This window comes from Vicugna pacos, chromosome 11 (genome assembly GCF_048564905.1).
Source record: "Vicugna pacos chromosome 11, VicPac4, whole genome shotgun sequence".
NCBI lineage: Eukaryota > Metazoa > Chordata > Mammalia > Artiodactyla > Camelidae > Vicugna > Vicugna pacos.
This window is the reverse complement of record NC_132997.1, coordinates 51,386,493-51,407,945: the sequence shown is the minus strand read 5'-3', so window position 1 is coordinate 51,407,945 and position 21,453 is coordinate 51,386,493. Positions and strand designations below refer to the sequence as shown.

Here is a 21,453-nt window from a genome sequence, read left to right as displayed (position 1 = left end):
AGGCTTCTGTAGAGGTCAGGGCAGAAGCTCTTAGCACTCCGGACAGGCTTGATGTGGGCTGAGTTTATTGGCTGAGTCCTTGAGGGTTAGAGCTCTCCAGGAACTTGGGCAGAGAGGAAGCAAAACAGACCTGTCGTTGGCCCAGGTTGTGTGATTATATGCATGTGAGATGCACAGTGGCCTTGGTGTAAATATGCAGAGTCTGTTTATGTGAGTGAGTATGTGTGCTCGTGTGCCTGTGTGTGTGCACGCATACACCCAACAGGGTATAGGCTCTCAGGAGAAACCCAGGACAGGTGGCAGCCTTGGCAGTGAAGGCCAAGGCCCTGTCCAAACACATTAGGCTCTTCTAGAATTTGGGGACATCGATTCTGAAAGGAAGTGAGGGGAGGAGAGGCCGTGCTGTTAATATCCACTATGTGTGGGGCCTTGAGCTGGCACTTTTCATTCATTCTCTCACTGAAGCCTCATGACAGCCCACGAAGGCTCTTGTTATCCCACTTTGCAGCTAAGGAAGCTGAGGCTCCCAGGAGTTAAGATAATTGCTCCAGGTACAGAGCAGGTCAGTGGTAGGGCCAGGACTCAGAGCTGGTAGGGCCTGGATGGTAGAGAGTCAATGCTGAGTCCAGCCCACCCCCCTCTGCAGTGCAGGGTGTACAGCCGGGGGTGGGGGGCAGCAGCGGCCATGAGCTGTGGGAGCAGACAAGGGCCATGGGGAGATTTGAGGAGGTGCTCAGCTCTAGCCTGGGGGGTCTGGTGGTTCTGGGGGCTGAGAGAGATCAAGCTGAGGGAGATGAGGGGGCATCTCCCCTCCCACTCAGCAGGGAGGCTGTTCCTCCAGAGAGCTGGGCTGTCAGCCTCTGTGTCCAGGACAGATCCTTGCCTCTCTTGGAGCCTCTGATTCCCATCTGGATTAATGAAAGCACCAACCTTAGGATATGGGTGAGGACTCCATGGAGGCATTTAGCAGGGCATAGTTTGTGCTCTGGATCCTTAGCTCTTACATGACAATTACACCAAGTGGGGAGCCTTTGCCCTTCCCACCTGGCTGGGGGCTCAGGTCCCAGGCTGCAGCCCTTCCCCAACCCCTGATGCTTCCAGGGCGAATAAGGCTGTGATTCAGGGGCCTTTACTGGGGCGTCTGTAGCTACACATCTCCCACCCACCGCCACGCGGCACCTTTCAGTAGCAAGTTGCAAGTTACTCACTGAGTGGGACTTTAAGGGGTAGAAATTTACAAGTATTTTTTATATTTGCACTCTGTGCCAGGCCCTGTGTTGGGCCAAGGACACTGAGATAGAGAAGGTACACTGACAGGCTGTGGGAGAGACAGGATGTCTATAACCATAGTAATACTGAAAGTCAGGCACTGTTTTGGTGACACTAAGAGTGCCTACCATTTATTAAGTGCCAGCAGCTGCTGTGTACTCTGCCTAGTTCCTTGTATATGTGAACTCCTTCAGTTGTCCCAGGAGCCCCATAGCAGGGTAGATGGGCATGGGATACCGCAGTCATCCTCGTGGGCAGCAGCCCTATGAGCTCAGCATAATTATTCCCATTTTACAGATGGTGAAACTCAGGCAGCACAGGGAAGCTAGTTACTTTCTCAGATCAGTCTGACTCCAGAACCTGTATTCTTAGCCTCTATGCTCTGCTATAGAAGTAGTAAGGAGGGCAAATTCCTGAGGACTGGACAATCAAAGAAGACTTCCTGGAGGAGGAGAGAATTGTGCTGAGCCTTAAATATGGGTGGAGATTAGGCAGGCAGAAAGAAAGGGAGACCGTGTGGGAGGAACAGTGTGCCCCAGGGTCCACAAGCAGGGACGCTGTGTGGGAACAGGGGTATGACCCGTCTGACTGGGGAAAGGCTCAGGTGGGAAGGAATGACAGGTAGACACGGAGCCCCGAGGGGCCCGTGAAGCCCCTGAGGTGTGGTTTATGCTCCTGTGGAGGGGATTAGAAATCTGTGTGACCCTTTCCCCATGGCCAGCGGTGAAGAACCAGGTCACAGGCAGCTTCATCCTCAACCCCAAGGGCAAGGAAGCCACGAGCCGGACCTTCACTGCAATGGGCCTGGAGTGGGAGTACACAGTGGAGGACACCAAGGAGAGCCTCAGGACCAGCGGGCCCCTGCCCGAAGCCATCGCCGTTCTGGTGAGCCCACACCCTGTGCAGTGGCCCCTGCCCACCCCACTTGCTACCCCTGTCCAGTCCCCTCACTGACTGTGTTTGTTGCCAAGCCAGCACAGGCCTGGTGGAAATCCCCCTGTTCCAATGTCTTCCGGAGCCTGAGCCAGGCCATGGTGCCCTCTGTGCTTAAACACTGGCAGGACGACAAGTGAGGAGGGAAAAAGAAACTGTTGTCTCACTGTCAGATCAGAGACACCACACACAGGGAACCTGTTCTCCTTAATACAGGGTCAGAAATAGGGCCCAAGAGGAGCTGGAGGGACCTGGGTTGGTTGCCCCTGTCCTTCTGCCATCATCCAGTGTCCACTTGCATTATGGCATTGCCAGCAAGTGTGTCCAGGACTGCCTTCCTGTGGCCTGTGGCCCAGCGGTTCTGTCTGGGACTGCCAGCCTCCTGAGAGTGGGATGGTGCCCCTGTCCTGGCTGGGGCCAACCTCTGTCCACACCGCCTCTTCCTAGACCATCAGCCAGACTTAAGGAGCAGGGATTGTTAACCCAGGAGACCAGACCAGGAAAGGCTCTGTCCGCAGTGCCCTTGGCATTGGCTGGGAGCAGGGAGACCTTGGACAGGCTTTGTTCCTGGTGCTACCCTCATTAGTCAGGGAGGTCCTAGAGGGCAGGGTCTGAAGCCTCTTAGTGCCGGCATTTTAATCCAATCCAACACATGCTTTCTGTTCACCCTGTACTTATTACTCACCCATACACCCATGGCCAGTTGATTTTCAGCAAGAGTGCCAAGACCATTCAATGGGGAAAGAAGAATGCCTTTAACTAAGGATGCTGAGACAACTGTAATCCACGTGCAAAAGAATGAAGTTGAACCCCTGCCTCACACTACGTACAAAAATCAGCTCAAAAAGAGATCAAAGCCCTAAGTACAGGAGCTAAAACCATAGAACTCTTGGAGAAAATAGAGGAACAAATCTCATGGCTTTGGAGTCTTAGATATGATGCCAGAAGCGTGAGCAGCAAATGAAAAAATAGATAAAATGGTCTTCACAGAAATTGAAGCCTTTTGCACATCAGAAGACATTTTCAAGAAAGTGAGAAAATAACCTGAACAGAATGGGAGAAAACATTTGCAGTCGTATATCTGATAAGAGCCTCTACTGTAGACCATCTTCTAGAGTCAGGCGGCGTGGGAGCCCTGGTGAACAGACCGGCAGACATGCTTCCCGTCCTTGCTGGAACTTAGGTCTGTTTGAGGGAGTCTCACCGATGGTCACACAGGCTGTTCTTGGGCCTGGCACACAGTAGGTGCTTCACCTGGGTTTGCTATGTGGCTTGTGGTCTGATGGCCTCTCCAGGCCACGGTTAGTGCTGTCCCCCTCCTGGCTTTCACTGGTTCTGCTTCTGACCATGTGTCCTTCCCTTTGACCTCTCCTCCCCTGTCCCCCCATGCTGGCCTTGCTTTTCTGCTCTCCAGTCCTGTGCCACTTCCTCCATCTCCCCTTCAGGTGCTCCCCCTGGCTGAGGGTGGCCCCCGCAGCAGCCTGGCCTACAAGTATGTCATCCATGAGGACCTGCTGCCCCTTATCGGGAGCAACAACGTGCTCCTGGAGGAGACGGACACCTACGAGTGGGCGCTCAAGAGCTGGGCCCCCTGCACCAAGGCCTGCGGAGGAGGTACTGGCTGGCCTGACGGTGCAGCCACCTTGTGGGGGCCACCCAGGGCCTCTCGGGAGACGAGCAGGGCTGGTTGGGGGGCTGACGTTGTCCCTACTTGGCACGTGCCCAGCTCATGCCTCAGTTTCTCCTTCAAAGTCTCTGGACAGGGCTTGGGGATAGGCTAAGGGTTCTTGAGCAATATCAGGGCAGGGCATCTGCCCTGTGGGGCTCACCAGCTGTGCGGAGTGGCAGCAGTCCAGAGCCACGTCCCCACCTGCATGATACCAGGGACACCTAAAATGGGCTGGTCAAGGAAGGCTTCTTCAGAAAGTGGCTTGGGCATGAAGAGGTGCAGAGGCACAGAGGGAGGCAGGATTGGCTCCCGGCTCTCCCGAGCCCACCTCGGGGCAGGGCAGGGGCAGGGCAGTGGGGGCCTGGCGGGACTGAGCCCCACAGCAGGCTGCTCTCCCTTCAGGGATCCAGTTCACCAAGTATGGCTGCCGGCGCCGACGAGACCACCACATGGTCCAGCGGCACCTGTGCGACCACAGGAAGAGGCCCAAGCCCATCCGCCGGCGCTGCAACCAGCACCCGTGTGCCCAGCCTGTGTGAGTGCTTCTGGGGGAAGGATGGGGACCCCGATGTCAGGCCCTCTGCCAGCCCTGGCCCTGGAGGGAGGGGCCGCTGAGCCTGCTTCCCTCAGCACTGGAGCGCTGAGGAGGCACATGGTCCGGGACTCCCTGAGCAGAGAGCAGCCCACCCGCCAGGCTCTGCCCATGGCCAGTGCTGCCCTCCTTGCCCCTCCGTCCCCTCCGGGGTTTCTGGATTAACTTCTGCTCCCAGAAGGAGGAAGACGCTTCCTTTGTTCTGCTCCTCCCGGCATTCTTTACAGGTGGGGAAGCTGAGGCTCGATTTGGGGACACAGGTTTCCCTCAGTGATCCAGGGGAGTCCATGGTGGGGAAGTGGATTTCAGTGCTTCCAGGCTCCAGGCCCTGGGCCAGGACACTGTCCACCAGCTCCTCTCTGCCCAGCCATCTGGGACCCAGGGACGCGGCCTGGCCTGCCAGCCCCCAGCTGTGGTCTAGCCCCTGGTTGGGGGCCCAAGGATACAGGCTCTTTTGAGCACAAGGTCATGCTCTTGGGGGTTTTTGGAGGGAGTTTTGGAGAGAAGGAAGAGCTGTGACTTGTGGAGGATTAAGGTCTGGACTCTGAGCCCGTTGCAGAGCTGGCCCCGCACTGCCTCAGCCCCAGCAGGCTTCTGTAGGGGCCCCCAGGCAGGGCCGAGGGTAACTGGCCAGTAGGAAACCTCAGAGAGCTGAGCCCATGCTCTGGCCTCCCCGGGAGTCCTCCCATGGTTGGGGGGGTTCTGACTTGGCCTCGCTGACCCACAGCAGCTCTGCTCCCTCAGGGTGGAGGGACCTCAGGGCCAGTGCTGGAGCCTGCTGTGGCCTCCCCGTGCCCGGCCCAGGCCACGATCCAGGCCTCCCAGCCTTCCATGCCTCTCTTTTATGTCTTTCTTTGCACTGCTATTCAAGCTACTTTCCCCACAAACATCTGTGATCACAGAGCATATGGGGCTAACTCTGCTGTTGACCCCAGCAAGTCACCCCACCCTGCCTTGTCTCTTCATCTGTAAAATGCCAAATGAAGTTCAGGGGCTTTTTGTTTGCTTTTTTAAAGGAACTGGTTGGCCAAAAGCCCTGCTTTACTGCATGACACCTCAGGAAACAGAGAGGAGTGGGAGTTGGCTGCCCCTCCCTCCACCCGTCAGAGCATTTTGCTTTTTCGCCTAACTTTTCTAGTGGGCGTCTGCTTAAGATGCTGCTGGAAGTTGCTCTGTGGCTAAAGGACACTTGGAGGCCACCAGCTTAGCTGATCAGCACTGAAACTCTGCAGGCATTGACAGTGATAGTAATAGTGCCTGCATTTATGGCATGCCTACTGCATGCCATGCACTCTGCTATGTGCTTTACGTGTACAAGTTCTTTGATTGTCCCCTGAGCCCCATGGTAGTGGCGTTAACTCTACAAGTTGCGGCTTGCATCTGTTTTGTGATCTGCTGGATCTCAGCACCTGGGACAGTGCTTGCACACGGTAGATACTCAAATAAATAGGAGGTGTTGAAAGAATCCTGATGTAAAGATGTGGTAACCAAGGCTTAGAGGTGTTGATAGCTTGCCCAAGGACATGCAGGATACCAGGATTTAAATGTGCATTGTACCCATCTTTCAGATGAGGAAACAAAAGAGAATAAATGACCTCCCTAAGGCCACACAGCCTGGCAGGTGCAGAGCCAGGTGGTTGGTTGTCTCGGTTCCCAAGCATTCTGAGGCCTGGACCCACTCTTTTGCTCCTTCGGTGGTGCCAGGGGTAGGAGTGGCCCTGGGAGGATGTATCCCATAGTCCTGCCTTCCTTCTACCTTTTGCCCTGTCTGTCTCCAGGTGGGTGACGGAGGAGTGGGGCACCTGCAGCCGGAGCTGTGGGAAGCTGGGGGTGCAGACCCGGGGGGTGCAGTGCCTGTTGCCCCTGTCCAATGGTACCCACAAGGCCATGCCAGCAAAGGCCTGCCCCGGGGACCGGCCCGAGGCCCGTCGGCCCTGCCTCCGCGTGCCCTGTCCGGCACAGTGGCGGACGGGAGCCTGGTCCCAGGTGAGTTGTCATCAGAGGGTGGCAGGGGCTAGGCCAACAGGCACCGTCTCTGGAAAGTCAAGGAAGAGGTGGATGTGGGTGGGGTTGCTGCGGAGAGATCCGGTGCTCCTTGCAGGTGGAGTGTTTCTCACTGAATTTCTCTCCTCACATCTGATTTAATTTTTCTCAAAACTAAGTCAACCAGACAGAACCCATCACCAACCAGACAGACCCATTCTTGTCCTCGGGGAGCTGTAGTCCAGTGAGGGAGATGTACGAGACAAAACCACTAACAAAAGCATTTACAGGTTGCAGTTGGAGCTGAGCGGAAGTAAATGGGGTAACATATCAGGGAGGGCCTCTCTGAGGAGGTGACATTTGAGGTGAGACTTGAGGTGTGAGCCATAGAAAAACCCTGAAGCATGAACCATCTTGCCTTGTTCCAGAAACCAAAAGGACAGTGGGGCTGGAGTTTAATGGGAGGGGCAGGGGCTACTGGACGCCATTGGCAAGGTGGGCAGGGGTCAAATCCTGCAGGGCTTTATGAGGAGTTAGTTACTCTGGGGACGGGGGGAACCTTGAAGGGTTTTAACGTGTGTGTCACCAGCTCTTACTTCAGGTTTAAAGATCACTCTGGCAGCTCTGTGGAAAGTTCATTGCGGGGAGGTCAGGGGAAAAACAGGGAAACAGTAAGAAGGCTGAGGAGTAGTCCAGGGGCCGCAGGGAACCCAGTTCATGTCTTGGGTTTTCTCTTAAAAATTCATTTGATATGGACCTTGAAGGCATTGTGTAGAATGGAATAAGCCAGACACAAAATGACAGAAATTGTGTGATTCTACTTAGGTGAGTTACCTAGCAGTCAAATTCATAGAGACAGAAAGTAGAATGGTGGTTCCCCGGTGGTGGGGAGAGGGGAATGGGGAGTTAATGCTTAATGGGCACAGAGTTTCAGTTTGGGGAGAAAAAATATTCCGGAGATAGATGGTAGTGATGGTGCACAATAATGTGAATACACTTAATGCCACTGAACTGTACACTTAAACATGTACAGGTTTCAGTGGTAAATTTTATGATTTGTATATTTTACCACAATTTTTTAAACTCACTTGATCATGGAGATAAGCACAATGATGATTATTGTAATAGCAGAATATCAGGAAATATCCATTCATAGGCAGTTGGACTGAAAAAGAAACCATGGTCTGTTCATGTAATAAAATATGCAAGAAAAATGAGTAAGCTTGAACTGTACTTATCAATATAGAGAAACATCAGAAAAATAGATGAGAAAAAACACTGCAGTATAAAGAAAAAAGCACTTCCAATGGGGATACCATTTGCTTAAAGTTTAAAAAGGCACAGCACAATATTTGAAAATATGCCAGAACACTGAGTAATTAAAGTTGCTGGCATAGGAACAGGCGTTTGTGACCAACTTCCTTATACTTTTCTGTAGGCTTAAAATATTGCATAATACGAAGTATTTTAATTAACTAAAAATCCTCACACAACCCATGCAGATTTTATATTCTTCCCCTTAATATATAGCTTCATTTATTGGAATATAAAATAGAAAGATTGCTGGTCCACAAAGGGCCCCTTAGATAAAACAGAGAGGTGACAGATGGTGGAAGACAGTTGCCCCTGAAAGACTGGGGAAGCACACAAGAGCTATTGTTGTTTGTAACTATTCATCCTGGGAAGATGAGCCATCTTTGTCCTATGGTTCTGTGTGGCACATGGCCCTTGTGTCTCACTTGGTTGTCGCCTGCCCTGGTATGAGAAGTGGACAAAGGTCAGGTCCTTCCCATCCCACTAGGAGGGGCTGTGCTCAGCGCCTACAGAACCCGGTGACCTGGTCGTGCTGAGCAGCCTTACTTTTCCGGGAGCCCCCGATACACGCCCATTTATCCGAGGATGTGAGATCCAGAGGGTGATGTGTGTGGCAGCCCTTGCAAACAGCCTTCTGTTCCTTGTACCCACGCCTTTCCCTTTTAGGGGCGAAGACACTTTTGAGCATGCCTCTGTGAGCTGAGTGTTGGTAAACTGAGTCACAAAGTCTTTGAATGTCAGAGCTGGAAGGGTCCATGGGGACCCTGTCACCCAGCGTTCTCAGTTTAGCAGGTGTCACAATCTGAGTTCCTATATCCCGTTCATAAGGTATCATAAAGTGCATGGACCTGCCCCAGGGTCCCTTGGGCTGGTGGCTGGCAACAGGGAGCTTGCTAGGGTGATACACAAAATACTTAGGGACCCAGGCACAGATCAGACATACTGGACACAGGCAGTGGCGCCGGAATGGGATCCCATAGGTCTTTTCCAGAGGGAAGGTTCAGGGGGTTCTAAGATCTGGGGGGTGGTGGCTATTTTCCATCTGATTCAGGAGTATTTGACAATTGCTGTGCTGTCCTGGTGAGGCTACGTGGAGCAGTCCTTGCATGTCCCTCTGGTCAAGTAGCAGTTTGGCACCCTCCTCTATACCCTTTCTATCCTGGGCATTGGCTGGCCTTTGGAGCTCACCGCCTCCTTCCTTTTTCTCTCCACCTACCCCTCCCTGGCCATCATGGCCTGGCCTTGGCCTTTCCCTGGCAGTGCTCCGTCACCTGTGGAGAGGGCATCCAGCAGCGGCAGGTGGTGTGCCGGACCAACGCCAACAGTCTCGGGCAGTGTGAGGGGGACAAGCCAGACACCGTCCAGGTCTGCAGCCTGCCCACCTGCGGAGGTGAGCTGGATAGGATGGGGGGCAGGCCCACCTCCTCTGGCCCAGACCTGCAGCTAGACCTACTATAAATCCCAAATATTAGCACTTCTTCTCCCCCTCACAGGAAATCTCCAAAACTCCACAGTGAAGGCCAACATCCAGGAACTTGTGACCCTGGAGGAGCAATGGATGCCACAATCTGGGCCCCTAGATCCCATTAACAAGATATCATCAAGTAAGTGTATCTCTGGACCTCCTCCCAACCTTCCAGTGTCCATGGCAACATAAGTGTAGGCCATGCCATGGAGTGAACCCAGCTTCCAGTCTGTCCATGTGACCTTAACCTCCTGGAGCCTTGGATTCTTCAGTTGGGAGGTGGGGATGATGCTTGTATTGGTGCACGATTCCTTATCTGCAGTTCCAAAATATTGAAAGCTGCAAATGTCTCCCTAAATTTGGTGCACGCTCATTGGGCAGCAAAATCTGAACTGCACTAGCAAGAGATGAGTGATTCTCTTGCTATAGAAACGTTGCCATGTTTGGTTACAGGGTGACCTCCCCTTCACTGGGGATGTTGTATAATAAGAATACACTGAATATTACTTTTCTAACCTCAAAAGTTCTGAATTATGAATCATATCTGGTTCCAAGATTTTTGGATATGCAACTGTAGTTTCTGAGCTGTCTTTATAGGGATGTTGAGAAAATTAAATGAGATAACGCATGCACTTCTGCTTAGCTGTCAGCTAACAACAAAAATAGTAGCAGTAATTTCTCTCTGCTTCATGATCAGGAGCCCATCAGTTCATCCTCTCATCTTTCCATTCATCCACCCACCCGCCCATCCATCTATCCACTATCCATCCATTAATAAATATTGCCTAAGTACCTATTATGTACTGGGCTCTATGTTCTATGCTTCCTTCCTAGATTCCTTTTCTCTTTCCCTTTCTCACCTTCCCAAGGACCAGGGTCTGCCAAGATGAGTAGCAGAAAGATCACAGACCCTAACTCCTAGTTAGAGGACCAGTTGGCTGTGTGACCTTGTGCAAATCCCTGAACCTCTCTGAGCTCAGCGACCTCATCAGTAAAATAAAAGGATCTGACCAGATGTTCTCAGAGAATCTTCTGGGTCCAGTCTTGCTAGTACTGTGCTTCTGTGCTGAGGCTCAGGCTGTTCAAGCCCCTGGGTTTTCTTGTCTCTTCCTCCCGGAAGCAAAGGCAAGCTCTGATTCTGGTCCTAGAATTCTGGCGCCATCTAGAGGCGACTGGCTTACTATTTTCTCTAGTCTCTCTCTCTTACCCCTAAGCCCGCACTTCACCTTTTCTCTCTCCTTTTTCTCCCTCTCTCTCTCTCTATCCCCCTCCCCTTCTCCACCCTCCCCCTCCCTTCCTCCCCACTTCTCCTCCTCCTCTCTTTCCCTGGCAAAAATTAGTAGAAAGCCAAGCTCCTGCCTTTACATTGTCTGGAGAGACCTACCTGAACATACCACAGAAATGCAAAAACATTTTTAGATGACATTTAAACCAAAGCAAACACAACTAGTGTAGTGAGTGCCCGTCTATGCCAGGAACTTTATAAATTCTGTTGACAATTTTGATATTCTTATTCATTGGCAAATGCCAGCATTATCCCCATTTTATAGGAGAAGAAACTGGGGGCTGGACAGTTTAAGTGACTTGCCCAAGGCCTCGCAGCTTTTAAGTGGTAGAGCCTTGATTGGAACCTAGATCTGCTTGATTCCAAATTTACTGGTGGAGGGCTTCATGTTCCAAATGGGTGCTGGCCAGTGGCAGGACGTTTAATCTGCTTGTCACAGTGTGAATTACCTGGGCATTTGCCTGGTCCTGGCCAGAATGGATGAGATTTTTGGGGGTTGATTGGGAGGGGGCAAGGATTCCCGCTTCTATCTAGAACAGGATTCCCAAGCATTGCTGCGGTTTACAATCACCCAGGGCCAGGCCACACCCAGACCACACAGTCTCCCTGGGCGTGGGGGCGGGGAGGTGGACAGTTGCCGTTTGTAAAGCTCACAGGTGATTCCAGTTTGCAGCCAGCTCTGATGACTGGTGATGTGGGGCCGTGGTTCTCAGATTTCGCTCTGCATTGGAGTCACCTTGAAGGTTTTGTTAAAACACAGAGTAGGGCCCTACCCCCAGAGCTGCTGATTCAGTAGGCCTAGATGGGGCCAGAGAATTGGCGTTTCCAACAAGCTTCCAGGTGAGGTTGATGCTGCATGTGTGGGGACCCCACTTGGAGAACCACTGTTCCAGGGGATTTTAGTTCCTCTCCCAAGTAGATCAGGGCTCGTACTTGGGCCAGTCTCTCCTGCCAGGCAGCCCTCCAGCCCCCTCTGGGAAAAAGCTTTCTAGCAAGTCCAGACAGGGCGGGAGATGGATGGCTGAGTGGGAGGTGTCACTGGCGGATGGGTGTCCTCCAGCATCGGTCCTTGTGCTGTGTGTGCAGCGGAGCCCTGCGTGGGGGACAGGTCCATCTTCTGCCAGATGGAAGCCCTCGAACACTGCTCCACCCCTGGCTACCACCAGCTGTGCTGTGAGTCCTGTACCAAGAAGGCCTCGGGCCCTGACGCGAGCCCGGACCCCAGCCTGGCCGCACCACCACCTGTCTCCACTCCTGGCAGCCCCTTCCCCGGACCCAAGACCCCTCCAGGTGCTGTGGAGCCCACTGTGGGGCCAATGGGATCGGACGACCATCAGCATGGCCCGCCCACACAGCTCCCAGGACCTCTGGACACAAGCTCCCCAGTGACCCAGCACCACTTCGCTCCCCAGAAACTGAGCCCTACATCGTTCTGGGGCACATCCCCTAGCACCCCCCAGGGACGGCCTTGGAGCTGGACCGGGACACCTACACCAGCCTCCGAAAATAAAGGGCAGCTCAGGGAAGACCCGAAGCATCCAGGCACCAGCCTTCCCGCCACCTCCCCGGTGACATGAGCCCTGCCTCGCCCATCCCGCCAGTCAAGTTTACACTCTGTGCTGCCCTGGAGACCCCCAGCTCAGAGGACACACAGCGGGGCGGGGGCAAGCACAGACTGCCTTTTAAATTATTTGCCTTCTTATTGTTCTAGTTTGGGGCTGTGACACTTGTCACCCCATGAAGTGGGTGTGTGAGGAAGAAAAAGATCAGGGAAAGCCCTAACCAGAGATACCTCAGCAAGCAGCCCAGGTGACTGAATCGAACCTCTCAGGGGTCCTGTCCATCTCTCCCGCCAGGACTGAGGGCCAGCTGACATCATCCCTCCTCACAGCCACCAGGTCCCACACTGGATCTGTCTTGCTGCCTGCCTTTGCCAGAACTTATGGGGACCCCTGTGGAGGCCCTGTCCATCTGGCTCTGCCCAGAGACGCAAAGGGGCCGGGGAGGTGATGGGGAGAGTTCCTAAGGTGATCTGAAAAGCAGGGGGCTGGGGTCGATTGGGGTCGTGAGGCTCCAGCTGCAGGGAAGGGGTGGGGTAGGGGGGCAAGTTCATCTCAGGCTCAGCTCTTTGTAGCGAGAGCTCCAGGCAGCTCCTCTGACCAAGGCCAAGGAGCAGAGTCCAGCCCGCCTTTGCTGGTCCGAGGGCAGTGTTGGTGGCCACCTCCGCCCCTGCGGATGGCACTTCCTGTTACTTCTGGTGCCTTCAGGTTACAGGCGGGCCTCCCAACCTCACCCCAGCCTCCGGAGCAGGGGGCTCTGGACACTGTGGACCATGTGTCCTCTTCATCCCAGGGGTTCCCACCTGGTGCTAGACCCATGGCTGGACCAGGCATGGCAACTCTGGTCATCACTCCAGGGTGTGAAGGGAGTACAGGCTGGAAGGTGACTTTGTAGGGCACAGAGGAGACTTGAGTTCTCGGGCTGTGCCCTCTCAATTGTTGCCCTCTACCATAGAGACCCCTGCCCCTGCTGGAGTCAGGGGTCTGTCTTCTCCTACCTGGCTCGAGCTGGGCCAGAGGTTTGTGGTGCTGGGCGGGTGTGGAGGTGGGGGTGACTGGCTCCAGGGCTGAGGACCAGAGTCCACTCACAGCCAGGCCCTGGGGATGACAAGGGCCATGTGCCAGGGTGGGATCTGAGCTTCTGCCCCATGCAGGGGTTGGGAGGAGATACTGGCCACGGTGCTGTGGGGCCTCAGCTGCCCTCTTTGTTACCTCCAAGGGCAGGTAACTTCCCTAGACCCTCTGGCTCCCAAGAAGCCACCTGGGTCCCAGGATCTCTCCCAGGGGTCCTCGCTCTGAGTCGTGCAGAGGATCTCCCAGACTCCTCAGTAGGCCGTAAAGGTACCTGCCTGTTCTTCTATCTCCAGAGCCAGGGGGCATTCTGAGCCAGGCTAGAGGAATAGGAGCAGCGGGCACCACCTGCAACCCCTGGTGGGTGGAGGCCTTAGGGGGGGCTCCCCAGGTGCCCTTTCCACTTGCTGCCTGCCCCCTCTTTGAGATGCTAGGGGGCACACACTGAACCATTCCCGTGCGACCCAGCCTGCCTGTGTTAAGTGCCTTTGAGATCCAGATCTTTAAACTTTTATATATTTATTAACATTGTCTTTGGTGATTTGTTTTGGATCCCAAAATGTTGTACTGTGTTTTTCTTTCTCTCTGTTTTAGAGGAGAGGGACAGCGAAGCCAGAGCTCTAGTGTGCTGGGCTGGTAAGATGACTGGGGTTGGGGTGGACAGGGAGGGGCTGGTGCCACAAGGAGATGCGGCCTTCAGCCTCCCTGCCTTGGCCCCACTCGTTCTGGGGCTCCTCTGAGCATCAGCTCAGTGTGGAGAGGCGAGAGCAGGGCTGAGGGCCTGGGAGGTCCCACTTAGCCTCTGCCACCTAGTAGCTATTTGGCCTTGAGCGAGTCAACATCCAGAATTTGGTCCAAAGGGCGGAAGTGCCTGGGAGGTAGTTTTGGGGTCTGTGTAGGGAAGGATGTTCTAATTAGCAGAGCTGTTCAGACATGCAGGGGGTGGCTTCCTTGGAAGGTGGTGAGCACTCTTTGCCTGGAAAAGTCCAAGCGGGATGTGGATGCTGGACAGGAAGTGGAAGGAAAGTGATACATCTTATTGGGCAAGGAGAGCTGACATGAAAGGTGCCGTGTAATTGAAAGCAACCCATCCTCGCCTCACCTCTTGCCCGTGTCAGACATCACTAATTCATTACTATGCTCTTTAAATGAGTGTCTCACAGGCCCCTCCCTGACATTTGTGGGGCTCAGGACAAGGGTGCAGAGACCCCCTCCAGGGACCTCACATGCCCGTGTGTCTCTAGCCCTCCTTGTGCAAACTGCTTCCCCTGGAAACCACTCCTTCTAAACAGCTACCGCTTGGGCTTAGGGGTGTATACGTGGTGACCTAGTCACACCTTAGGGGGACTGACCTAGGGAGATGCTACACAAGCTCTAGAATTGCATTGAAGACTGCTCGGGTGGAGAATTCTGTGAGCCAGTGTACCCAGAGTGTAGCCTGCAGGGAGGGGGGTCATGGGCCTGGGTGGGCACGTGCCCTTGTTGCAGTGCAGTCTTTGCCATGGTGAGTAGTAAGGGCATGGTGGGGCTCTTAGAGCACCCTGGCTCTAACAGCAGTCCTGCACATTTCGTGGTGCAAGGATAACACATGGAAACACATGCCAATGCTCCCCCATCCCGTGCCTAGAGCAGACATTGCCAATCCATCACTGCACCCTTCCCCACTGAGCCTGGACTCCTCCTAAGAATCCTTCATGTAGTGCTCCAGGTACTGACTCTGCTCAGTTGCTATCACCAGGACAAGGAACGGCGGTGTTAGGCTGGATCAGTAATTTAGAATTTCACACCATTGGGAACCTTTGTTCAATCAGCGTCGGCAGAAGCTCAACATCAGAGCAGGACTGCAGCACCTGAGTTGAGGAAGAAGGACCAAGAAACCAGCCCCAAGGAATCTCCACTGACTTCTAGGGCCCCATAGAGTCCAGTGTGGGGGCAAGGCAGCTCTAGGGAGCCTTTGGGCTCTAAGATTCTGAGGGACTCTGAGCCTGTTTGCTCATCTGAAAAGTGTCACTGCAAGCATTTGCCTTGCCTACTTGTGAAAACACTGAAAACAGTGTGACCAGAAAATCTAAGGGGCAATGATGATGAATGATGATGTCACCAGAGGTGACATTGGTCACTGGGTTATTTCTGGAATGGGGCTTGGGGGATCCAGTCAGCTTGGAAGCCGGATGAGCTGTTGGCTGTGCCACAGGAGTGGGCCAGAGTCAAGGCTTGGGTTCCTCAAAAGCCCCCAGGCCTCCACCAGTGGAACCCTGCCCCCTTTCCAGTCTCCCTGTGGCCCTCCCATCCTTTTGGGGACTGTTGGCCTTGGAAGCCCAGGCCAGCACCCTGACCAGAAGTTACCCACATCCTGCTCAGGTTGAAGAAAGCTACAAGAGAACATCAGTCCCACCCTAATGGTAATAAAAAGCCCGATAATCTACAAACTCATACTTTTAGCCCATCGGGGGCTGAGGCTGCAAGGCAAGCAGGTGAATTAAATTGAAAAGGGTGACAAGTCCCTCTGAGGAGAGAGGGCGCATGTGCTCTTCAACCTTTGACCTAGCGTGGGAGGAAGTGGCCAACATAGAAGCAGGTAAGAAAATACAACTGAAATTTTAATGAGTGTTTAAAGATTAGCACGACAATTTGGAATCTCTGAGCGCCCCATGCACGAGGAGTCTACCCCTCCTCATCAGCTCTTGTCCACAGGCTTCGGCTGGATGCACACGAGAAAGGTTTGGGGCAGGACAGGATACCTCGAGAGCATCCCTCGGGCCTCCTACCAAGTTTGAGAATACAAATTGAGAAAGCAATACCCATTTTACAGTGCATTGGGGCACAAAATGCCTGCACATGGAAAACCAGAAAGCCTTACTGACAGAAATATAAGCATATCTAAATAAAGGTAGACTGTGTTTATGAATCAAAAGCCTCAATATTGTTAAGATGTCAAATTCTTCCCCAAATGATCTGTAAAGTTAATGCTATTCCACTCAAAATTCTAGCAGATGGCTTTTTTTCCCCAAGAAACTGACAAACTGGTTATAAAATTTTTGTGGAAATAAAGAGGATCTAGAATAGCCAAAACAATTCTGGGGAAGAACGAAGTGGGAGGATTCACATGACCTAATTCCCAGACTTCCTGCGAAGCTGCAGTAATCCAGACAGTATGGCACTGGTGTAAGAACAGACATACGGAGCAATGGAACAGAGCAGAGAATCCAGAAATAGACCCACACAGCCGCAGTCAGTTCTCAACAAGGTGCCAAGGTCATTTAATCAGGAAGGATGGTCTTTTCAATAAATGATGCTAAAAAAAAAATGGAAGAGCCACATGGGAAAAAATAAACCTCAACTTTCCCCTCGTATCATGTGTAAAAATTGACTCAGTCAAAATAGATAATCAATTTAAAGGTAAGAGCTAAAACCATAAAACTTATAGAGGAAAAAGATTAAAAAAAATCTTTGGGACCTTGGATTAGACAAAGATGACACTAGAAGAACAAGCCATAAAAGATTGATGAATTGGACTTGGTCAAAGCCAGAAACTCTACTCTTCAAAAGACAGTGGTAAGAAAATGAAAAGAACAAGAAAATAAACCCCACAAGCTGGGAGAAGATATTTTCACATCATGTATCTGATACTGGCTTTGTATTCAGAACATATAAAGAGTTCTCAAACAAACAACCCAATTGATAAATGGGCAAAAGACTGGGACATTCTACCAAAGAAGCTATACAATGAAAAACAGGCACAGGAAAAGATGCCAGATGTCATTAGTCATTAGGGAAAGGCCAATTGAAACCGCAGAGAGATCCTATTTCATACCCATCAGAACAGCTAAAATGAAAAAGATTGGCCACGCCAAATGTTGGGAGGATGTTGGGTACCTGGAACTCTCATACATTTGGGTAGGAATGCAAAGTGGTACAGCCACTTAGGAACACATGGGCTGATTCTTATAGAGTTAAACATACACTTACTACCACTCAGCAGTGACTGCACTATGTTCACACGAGGGAGGGAAATGAGAACATTTGTCCACAAAGCAACCTGTATGCAAATGTCTATAGCGGCTTTATTCAAAAGAGCCCTCCACTGGAAACAACCTAAATGCACGCCAAATAGGGAATGGATAAATAAACTGTGGCGAATCCAAACAATGGAATACCACTCAACAATAAAAAGGTGTGAACTACTCATAGGTACATGCACGCGTCAGTGTGCACAGATCTGCGTAGCATTCTGCTAAGTGAAAGAGCCAGGCCGGAAAGACTACACACCAGGTGAGTCCTTTCACGGGAAATTTTGGAAAAGCTAAAACTGAGGACACAAAACAATCACTAGTTGCCAGGGCTGGGGGTGGGAGGTAGGATTGACTTGGGAGTGGGCACAAGGGAACTTTGTGGAGGGATGGAGATGCTCTGTAACTTGATTGTGGTGACGGTTGCACACATTTGTCACATTTGACGGTGAAGTTTTTTGTATGCAAATTACATCTCAGTAAAAAAAAAATTTAATCACATAACCAAGGTAATGGGAGACCCCGTCACCCAAGATCTCTGAGAACACACTGTACTGTGTTCCTGGTGAAAATATCGCTCCCCTCACCCAGTTGGACAGGGATTCTTTTGATTCCTGGCATCACCATTTATCACCTTGGTGGAACTGGGAAAGTTATTTTATCTCTCTGAGCCTTAGAGTCTCATCTGTAAAATGGGCATAGTTCTTACCTATCAGAAGGGCTGATCACTCCTTGAGGTGCTGAATGCTGTGTCTCTGCCTACCTAGGCTGTAGGCTGCTCATAGGAGGCATGATTCTTTTCTTATTCGTAACTTTCTCTCTAGTCCCTGACTCCCAAAAGTCTTCAGTGGAGGCCCCTGGGACTCCTGGCTGCACAATGCTGGAAGGAACTTTTAAGGACAGGCAGAGGCACCCAGTCCGAACCCTCCTCTCCTAGGCCAAGGGTCTGTTCCTGCTGCCAGGCCTCCCTGGGAAGGGGTGACCTCCAGGGCTTGGCAGTGCCTCGTCCTCTCCAGAGAAGTGGAGGGAGGAAGGCGCCCCACCCATGCTTAGAGTCCAGGGACAAGCTCAGGGAGGCAGGAGCTCTGGCTCTACACCAGCTCTCAGTGCCGCGTGCACCTGCCCAGCCACCACCTCCCTTCCAGCCTCAGCTCCCTTGTTTGAAAAATGAGATCATGTAACAATTCACAAGATTGGTTTAGAGCAAAGGAGGCAGTGTCTATAAAATTGCTTAGCAAGTGAGGGATGATAATTGTTCCTAAAAAATCTGATGATGAATAATAATATTAAAAAGACCTGTGGGGAGATTGGGGAGTTGGGCTAGGGGCTGCCAAAAGCCATTCAGTGACTTCTATTGCCTTTAGGGAGAAGACCAAAATCCTTCCCATGATTGCCGAGGCCCTGCTGGTCTTCCTCAGGGGATGTTCCTTCAACCTCCGCTTCAGAGAACTTGGTGTGAATTGATCTCCATGGTTACTGAATAAGGCCTGTCTGCTGCCCAGACCAAGAGCCCCATGAGGGCAGGATTTGCTCTCAATAATTGCAGCATTTGCAGGGTAAATAAACAGAGATGCACAGATATGGTACATTCTCTGCCTGCCTTCTGGGTCCCACAGGGCTCCCTAGATTCTCCCTGGGGGCTGGGCACTGGAAACCAGGAGGCAGCTGGCAGCCAGGGGAGGGGGCAGGGAGCCCACTGGGTCTTGTAGCTGGAGGCACCATCTCCTTGGAGGAGCCTATGACTGGCTGAATCAGTAAAAGGGTTCTTAACACCTTCAGCTCATACAAGATTAGCAGCAGGAGAATGTGTAGAAATGTCTGATCTCCTCTGCAAATGGGGAAACTGAGGCCCAGAGAGAGCAAATGACTATTCCCAAACCAAATCAATGGTGGCAGGGTCCAGGCTAGGAGTCAAGATTTGCCAATGGTCATGCAGTATGTTCCTGCCAGATCTCAAGTCTCCTCTCAGGCCTGTGGTTTCCCACTCTCTGTCCCATTGAAGCTCCATGTGTTCTCCATACAGGGGGGAGGAGCAGAGGCCCAGGTAAGGGAGACCTAGGGGTATGGCTTCAGGAGCCTCAGGTAAAAAACAGACTAGACTGCCTGTGTTCCTTTGCTGACTCCACTCACTGTGTGATCTTTGGCAAGTTATTTAACCTCTCTGAGCCTCAGTTTCTTCATCTATAAAATGGGGATAATAATAATACATATTTCACAGGGTTCGTATGAGGATCCAGTGGTTTATTTCTGCACAGATTGCATGCACATTTGTGATACATGCAAATCCCTTAGGACCGTGTGTGCACATGGTAAGTGCTACATGTTAGCTGCCATTACTGTTATGGAAATGACAGGCCAGCCAAGAAACAAGCACCACTCAGAGGGTCGGAGTACTCAGATTTATTATGCCGACGGACTCAGAGGGGCTTCTGCTCCGAAGCTCTGAGCACCTCCAGGACATGTGCATGAGGTTTTATAGGGTTAGTTACAACCTTGGGGTATTTGGCCAATAAGCATGGAACAGCTTTAGCAGCATCATTATCACAAAAGTGGAAGCAGGGAGGCAGCAGATCAACATTTCAAGGCCAGATATGTGTCTTTGAAAATCCAGCTGGCCAGCAAAAAAAAAAAAAAAGAAAAAACATGAACAGGGAATCAGCAAACCGACACTTGTTACACTTAGATTTGCGAGTAGGCCCAGCCCGGCTTTTCCTTCACATTACCATCCTCATTCCTTCCTCCGCCAGCTATTCCCACAGGCTCCCAAGTGGAGAGTGTTGGTGAGGGTTCTGTGCAGCAGAGGAAGTGGGTCTGGGGATGGCCAAGGGGACAGGAACATCTCCAGCAGGCTGTCCTGCTCCGGGCTGCTGAAGACCAGGAACTCCATGTGCAGCCAGGGAGACTAAGCAGAGATGGCTGCGTCCACCAAGCAGGGTTGGGGCTAGGGGTGGGGGTAGGGGTGGGTGTGGGCAAGGTCACCTTGTAGAGGCTGAGAGGGTAGAAGGAGGGCACAGGTGAGAGGCTTTCAGCCATGTGGGGATGCTGGGTGGGTGCCCATCCCGGGCAAAGGGAGCTGGGGGAGTTGTTCACCTGTCTCTGGACAGTTGGGTGAAGGGAGGTACCCTTGGTATTGCCCCTTGGGGGGATGCCGATTCAAGGCAAGGATCCCCTAGTCTGAAGACTGCCAAAGGCTGGGAACAGCTCTTTGTAAGGGAAAGTAATATCTGGGGGCTTCTGTGAGAGCTGAGAGAGAGGCGGGGGTGGGGGGGCAGCCCAGTGGTAGCATGTCAGGGGCTAACAGCTCAGCTCTTCCCTAGGACCCACACAACTGCAAAATCTCCAGAAATCCCAAATTCCTATTATGACTGGATTCCGCCTAATGATTTGTGCAGGAGCCAAATTCTGCACCCGGGTCTACGTGAGGGGCAGAGTTTGGGGCAAGGGGCAGTGAGCCCTCAAGTCTCTGTCTGCAGGAGACCCAGAAATCTTTATACTGTGGGAACTGGGAGGGTTCAAGGATTTCTCACCTGGAATGCCATGGGCAGAGGGACAGAAGGTCAGAGCCACAGAGAACTGAATACTGGGCGGAGCTCTGAACCAGGAACCTGGGTTGATATTTTCTGCTATTACTGTACGTGGGTCTGACACTAGCAGCGGGCCAGCTTGCAAGGTGCTTTCACTAAATAATCTCATTCTCTGTTTTATTCTTCCACTTTACAGACGTGGACACTGATTCACTGAGAATAAAGGGACCTGCGCAAAGAAGGCATCCAGAGCTGGCATGGGAACCCGGGTCGGGGTTCAGCCCCAGAGCATTGGGACCCTGCCCCTAGGAGGCCAATTGAGTGAAGGGACTTGGCCAAGTTCCCTGGACCAGCTGGAGGCTAGCAAGGGATGTTTGCTGTGAGAGGAGGAGATGCCTCTGGCCTGCAGCCCCTCCAGCTCCCCAGGACCCCTCACAAGCCCACCCCCTGGAGCCCTCCCTGCACTTAGAGCTCCTCCAGGCAACTCCCCCAAGGGGACATCCTTCCTCGCAGGGCCCGCACTAGGCTCCCAAAGCCAGGAGCACTGGGGCATCCTCTGCTGGGGTGGCTGGAGCCAGGCAGCCAGGGACAGGGGATGTTGGGGGCAGCCCCACACCCAGTTTCAAGAGGGCTGGGGCCCCAGGGTGCGCAGGTCCCAATTCCCTGTTCTGGGGAAGGGCATCCCTCCAGTGGCCCCTCAACCTTCTCACCTACGCCGGGCACCTCCAGGCTGGCAACAGGCTTCCACCAGGTTGGGGGTTAACATATCTCCCGCTTCC

At 52.5% G+C, this 21,453-nt stretch overlaps 1 protein-coding gene across 1 annotated transcript in view; it reads left to right on the top strand.

Moving 5' to 3' along the window:
- Positions 1 to 13,671, top strand: part of ADAMTS14 (ADAM metallopeptidase with thrombospondin type 1 motif 14) — a 74,962-nt gene extending 61,291 nt beyond the window's left edge. The window contains exons 16-22 of the mRNA XM_072971360.1: positions 1,991 to 2,154; positions 3,648 to 3,816; positions 4,274 to 4,406; positions 6,242 to 6,449; positions 9,021 to 9,150; positions 9,254 to 9,364; positions 11,597 to 13,671. Of these exons, the coding sequence (XP_072827461.1) occupies positions 1,991 to 2,154; positions 3,648 to 3,816; positions 4,274 to 4,406; positions 6,242 to 6,449; positions 9,021 to 9,150; positions 9,254 to 9,364; positions 11,597 to 12,087 (1,406 nt within the window). The 3' untranslated portion in view covers positions 12,088 to 13,671. The remainder of the gene's footprint in view (positions 1 to 1,990; positions 2,155 to 3,647; positions 3,817 to 4,273; positions 4,407 to 6,241; positions 6,450 to 9,020; positions 9,151 to 9,253; positions 9,365 to 11,596) is intronic.
- The last annotated feature ends 7,782 nt before the right edge of the window (positions 13,672 to 21,453 follow it).